Source organism: Sinocyclocheilus anshuiensis, unplaced genomic scaffold (assembly GCF_001515605.1).
Source record: "Sinocyclocheilus anshuiensis isolate Anshui unplaced genomic scaffold, SAMN03320099.WGS_v1.1 scaffold1241, whole genome shotgun sequence".
Classification (NCBI taxonomy): Eukaryota; Metazoa; Chordata; class Actinopteri; order Cypriniformes; family Cyprinidae; genus Sinocyclocheilus; species Sinocyclocheilus anshuiensis.
The window spans coordinates 229163-235580 of record NW_015549644.1 but is presented as its reverse complement, the minus strand read 5'-3'; the positions used below and the strand labels follow the sequence as shown (position 1 = coordinate 235580).

At 35.3% G+C, this 6418-nt stretch overlaps 1 protein-coding gene across 1 annotated transcript in view; it reads left to right on the top strand.

Moving 5' to 3' along the window:
- Window positions 1-945: 945 nt before the first annotated feature.
- The window catches only part of LOC107659945 (uncharacterized protein C11orf53 homolog), a 10199-nt gene continuing 4726 nt past the window's right edge, over window positions 946-6418 (top strand). Inside the window, exons 1-4 of the mRNA XM_016449060.1 lie at window positions 946-959; window positions 1894-1994; window positions 5491-5530; window positions 5662-5963. Of these exons, the coding sequence (XP_016304546.1) occupies window positions 950-959; window positions 1894-1994; window positions 5491-5530; window positions 5662-5963 (453 nt within the window). The 5' untranslated portion in view covers window positions 946-949. The remainder of the gene's footprint in view (window positions 960-1893; window positions 1995-5490; window positions 5531-5661; window positions 5964-6418) is intronic.

Here is a 6418-nt window from a genome sequence, read left to right as displayed (position 1 = left end):
CTCTATTCTCTTTTTAAACCCCCCCCCCCCCCATCATCCATCATGTCAGGAATGTTTTCTTATTCATGTCAGACAGATTTCTTATTAACCTGACACAAGCAAAATAATCTCCTGTCTTTGTATTTTTAGACAACCAAATATTTTTTCAGGACAAATTTACAATCACATTTACATTTTGGGTTTCTAGTAAGTGACACACTTAGCGTGAGAAGAGATTACATGAGAGATGGAAAAAAAATCCATCTGGAAGAGGTGGTACCCATGTAGAAACAGGAAGGCGTGCACATGAGTCACTCATAGAGAGGACAAAAACGTTAATCTTTGTTTTGGCAGTCGCACAGTCCAAACAACCCTAGATGAAAAGTCACTAAAATAACTTACATACAAACTCCAGGGCTTGAATTCACTGTGTAGACATAAGGCTTCACCAGTGAGAGCTGAGGTATCAGATCTTCATTTCTGGTCCACAATTATCCCTCATTCTGAAACACTGCATCAAATGAAGGCATCCTTTGTGGTTTTAACTAATTTAATAATGTAAGTAAGAAAACTGCCAATATAAATTGAATGGTGCTCTAATGCTAAGCAAAGGTGTATGAGAATCACACCATGCTATAATAAAAACCCCAAATGACCAGCAAAGGTTAATCTTGACATTACCAACGATGATGGCGTGTCATTCGTGCTTGCTCCTCGCTAATCTGAAAGGTTGATGCAAATGCCTGAAAAACGTCCTGGCAATTATTTGCATGCAAACAAATGTGTGAGGGTCATTTCAAAAGCTGACTTCTGATCAGCATCTATAGTATAGTTCACTACAGCGGAGTTGGATTTTGTGTCTTTGGTATAATGGTCAAATTCAGCTGGAGTTTGGGAGCAGACAAAGTTGTTTCACTGGGATAGATAGCTGACTATATTTCCTGCCACTTACATCTGACGTATCTGCATCATGGAAACGGGTAAGGTGTAGTTTTACCTGTTCTTGGTATTTAAAAACTCTGTAGCTTGAGCTCAGTTTTTGTCATGCTGTTTAATTTGAAGGTTAAGATTAATCTTCTTGGAATGATTGAACTACATCACTTAATATTTAACTCTAATGATAACCGTTCTGATTACTTAATTACAAGACAACTTCATGATAGACATGGCTCAGTGTACTTTGAAACAGTTTTAACTTACTTATAATACAGAAAATTGCAACAAATTTATATATCAGACAGTCTTCGATGCTTGTAAGTGGCAGCAGAACTTCAGAGCTCCTCAACTTCATTCATGAAGCTGGGGTCTTTTACATAATGCTACAATGATTTTTGCATGCAATTTCCTATCACAGACATTTTAAATTGCAAATACACTGTTTTGTTGACTAGGGTCTTTCCTTCCCAGGAATCGTCTTATTGTATTTTCTGGAAATGAACTTCAACATCAATGCTGAATGATGACCTTGTTTTGCTCCGTTTGCATCTTCCTCCATTAACTATGAGGCATATTTGACATAAACATAAAAGTGGTGTTTCAACTGGACGGAGTTAGTGTTTGTAAACTGATCAATTTGCATTGACCAAAAACCAAAGATAATTTCCATGCCAGTTACAGATGCATGCCATAAAACTGACTAGAGATACTGAACCTGCTCGAAAACGAAGCTGCAAATGAGAAATTATTGTACACTTGTGATAATAAATGTGCAGTTATTAAACAAACCAGAGCTTCGGTCTGAATACTATCAAAAGCTGTATTTGTGTGCAACTGATTTCATGTGAATTCATTTGACTGACATTCACTCATATGATTAATAACCTGCACAAACGGAATAACATCAGGCATCCACCATTAATCAGCTACGTTTTTCCATGTTTACAAGTACCTTATGCTCTCTGTGTATTTTTGCAGAGTTCTCGAAGAGAGTGTATCAGGGAGTCAGGGTGAAGCACACAGTGAAAGATCTGCTGGCAGAAAAGAGGTCACGGCAGACGAGCGGCCCGCGCTACGCTGTAAGTCCACCGCTTAATCGTACCTGGTCAATACCCTCAACTGAAACATACCCCGCCCTGTCATTCACAATGCTTCCTTTCACTCCATTCACCCTGCCACTCTGCTCTTCTTTCATATATGCAAACAGACAGTTTAAAACAGTTAAAAATCTTTTTTATTCTAATGATGAACCTATGGCCTCTGATACAAGCCCTCGGAGTCTCGTCCTTTTCTCACATGGGTGGGATGAAGCAAAGCCCGTTAGTGAATACCTGCACATAAGTGGCAAACAATAGCAGCAGTGCTGATGGTCATGAGCTGCTGAGGTTTGGGAGTCAGCCATTCTTTTGCTGCTGTAGTATGGCTATGCAAAGTCAAACACTCGCACACCTGCTCCACTGTATTGTTCCTCCTGTAGACCACAGACAAGTCGCCTGTTGTCACTCTAGACAAGCACAAATCAGACTTGCAGACATCTGGCTGCACAAGAGAGAAAGCTTTTCTCCATGTCAATGGCACGCTGAACTCGCTTTTGTTTGAAAAAGTAGCATAATGGCTTCTGTCTCGCCACTGTACAAACTAATAGTAAAGCAAATTTTTAAAACATTGTATTTGTATTTAATTTAAGGCTGTCAAATCGTGATTAATCGCATCCAAAATAAAAGTTTGTGTTTACATAATATATGTGTGTGTACTGCATATATTTATATGTATATTTAAAAACACATACATACATGTATATATTTAAGAAATATATGTAATATATATTTATATTTATATATAATATAAATCATACATAAATATGAATATATATATATAAATATTAAATATATACATGTATGTTTGTTTATTTAAACATGTAAATATATACAGTACACACACATATATTATGTAAACACAAACTTTTACTTTGGATGCGATTAATCACGATTAAATTATTTGACAGTCCTAAATAATACTTAAACAATATTAAGTATTGTGAAAATAAAATTAACCTTTCTAAAATGTGAAAATTATTAACACATTAAATGTTTTTAAATTCTTAAATGTTTAAAAAAAAAAATTATACATATACATATGCAGGTGTGGTCAAAATTTATAAAATATAAAAAATAACATGTATTTTGTACAATCCCTCTTATGTTGGTCAAATAATTTACATTTTGCAGATATTGTATGTATAATTTTGACCACAGTGTGTGTGTGTGTGTGTGTGTGTGTGTGTGTGTGTGTATACTTTAATTTTAAGTATAGTTAATTAAGTATTCTTACTTTTTAAACTAATATTATAATATTTACTTCTTATATATTCTTTAATATTTGCTTCTTATTACTCTTTAAGTGATATAATATATACAGTGGGTACGGAAAGTATTCAGACCCCCTTCAATTTTTCACTCTTTGTTATATTGCAGCCATTTGCTAAAATCATTTAAGTTAATTTTTTTTCCTCATTAATGTACACACAGCACCCCACCCATATTGACAGAAAAACACAGAATTGTTGACATTTTTGCAGATTTATTAAAAAAGAAAAACTGAAATATCACATGGTCCTAAGTATTCAGACCCTTTGCTGTGACACTCATATATTTAACTCAGGTGCTGTCCATTTCTTCTGATCAGCCTACAATTGTGACTTCAGATTTCCATGTTTGATGTATTCTTGGTTCTTTGTGCCGTGACTGGTAATTAATCTTTTGTATGTTATGCACCAGCTGAAAAGTAACTATGTTTTCGAAGAATAATAAAAAGACGTGTATATAGGTGTCAATCATTGTGATCCCATGAGGACACGACTGAGACCAAACACATACCACAATGGCAGAGCAGAGGGAGGGTTGCACAGGAGAATCAGAGCATGTCGAGGCCACGCAGAACAAAAATTGCTTTATAATAAGCTTACATCTGTATCTATGGCCTTTTATTTGGGGTTGAAGAGCCGTCTGCAGACTTCAGCAAATGTTGTCCACAGAAGTCATGTCCAAACACAGGACCAAAACAATACAGACACTTGCCAGGGGTTCCAGACGAACAATAGTAAAATACTACTCTTGTATAATCTTTGGTCAAAGAAAAATGTTTAAATAAAAGTTGCATGGTTCAGAGGATAACAAACATTTTACAGTAAGAGCTAATATTACAGAATGTGATTCGATTTTATTTTACATATTGTTTGTATAAGTATTGTGCTACTAGTCAGTGTTATTTTAGTAGGATTGAGACACTACATACTACATATATTTTATTAATATTTTAATATTTCTTTTTTTTTCATTTTAGTTTTTAATTTAGTAACATTTTTTATAATATGCCAACATAGTTTGTATACATTTTTATTTCAATTTTAGTTGAGTTATTTTAGTGCATCAAGTTTAAATGAAAAAAAAAAAACAAGGAATGTTGCATTGGCAGCTAACTGAAAAAAAGCAAACAAATAAAATATAAAAAATAAATAAAAGGACAAGCACGAATCGTAACAGCCATTTCAAAATGATTTCAAAAAGTAAAAGACTATGATTTATGAACCAGAACAGGAAAACGCCCCAAAACAAACTGGGAATCACACAAATTTTGCATCTACACTAAAATGTCACTTTATTTCTAGCAACATGGCATAAGCAAATACTCTCCATATAATACATGTGGACATAATACATATCGTCCAGGTATCAATTCAAAAAGCAGAGTCCTGGTAAATATGAAAAGCGAAAAAAGTGCCTGACAACTTAATGCACAGAATCTTCATTTTACTGTTTCACACTCTTGTACAGTAGAGTTATTTCATTGCTGGCTCGAGAGGCTCTCCACCCCGAAAACCACCAACCCCCTCACTTCCACCTACTCCAGCTTGGTTTATCTTGAGGCTGAATCAGGTGGAGTACCACAGCCTTTCTAGCTCTTCAACAGCCTGATTTCCATGCCATGCCTTCAAATAGGCACTGAGGCGTAGGTTGTTCACATAGGGAAGTCTTGGGGCGAGCAAATGACATTCAAATACTAGCCTCAAAATTTGCTTGCCCTCCAGCCAGTGCTGCCTTGATATCAGCTCTTTTATGCTTGTAATATGCAAACGAAAGAGAGCCTGTGTCTGTCTATTGCCTCACCAATAACTCTCAACCATTTAATAGCAAAATTGTATGCTACAAATCTCTAAGTCCCACTGGCGTTTTAGTAGTACAAGAACTGTACCTTAACTAGTCGCATCCTCTAGTCTTGCAAAACTGGTTGGAAGAGAAAATGAGATACAATACATTTGTGTTTTAGAGTCTGCACTGATGAATATCATTGTGTTTTTGATTTTTGTTTTTCATTGGATCAGGTTGTTTGATTTGAACACTTGCAAGTGAGGCACTCTTTGCAATCTCTCTGAGATTTCTGGCAGTTCAATAGATGTATGCAAATATTAGCTTGTCGTGTGCCATTAAGACTGGATTGCATTAGTCAAACGAGCTAAATAATCACAGAAAACTGATGGTTAATGTGGAAAGTGATGATATCAACCTTTTTTTCTAGGGTGTCTCATCTCCTCCGAGTCCGTTTGTTCAAATGACTGGTGAGTCTCCAAACACTTCACAAGTCTATTTAATTCAGAAATGTGCAATGCCATTTCTAGATATACTGTAAATACTGTCTTGGTCATGAAATATTTTCATGTAATGATCAAGATTGTTGTGGTCTCTTCAGGTTCTCACATGCTTCCGAGTTACTACGGCATGAGAAGACCTTTCATTGCAGACACAGAATTTTGTTCCTCAACGAAACCCTTTTCTACTGATGTCTACCCCTCTTCGCTAATGGGAAAGTCTCTCTCGTGTGACACCGGATGCGTGTCTGGTTATTCCTCGCTTATAGACAGCTACTACCCGGAGTCTTTTGGTGACTACCGCAGCACACCTTTCTCCAGCGGAGGAAGTACGATATTCTCGCCCTCTGCATTGTCTTCTTTGCTTCCTTCTTACTCCAGTGACTCATCGCATTATTTGCTGGTAAGATATGGCACATGGAGTGAGGTGGCACATTTATATATATATATAAATGTCAGTGATGTTTAAATGTAGCCAAAATCGTTCATATGGTGTGTCCATCTGTCCAAGTCTACAAGTGCGGGACAACATTTGTTCTGTAGTTCAGCCATACTGTAGTTTTAGTAGTTCAGCCATTTTTAAGCTATAAAGGGACTTTTTTTTTTGCTTTTATTTGCATATGGGACAAAGTTCAAATGAATCAATAAATTAAATAAGTTTGCAGGCAGTTTCATCTAAGTAGTACAAGTTTTTAGAAAACAAAATACAATTTTGTAATTAATTTTAAAAACATTTCAATATTACATTATTATTATTATCACATTTTACATGTTTATAAAATTACAATTAAATATATCTTTTCATTTGATTAATTTATTTCAAATTAACATTTGCATAAAAAAATGTCAAAGTTTTAT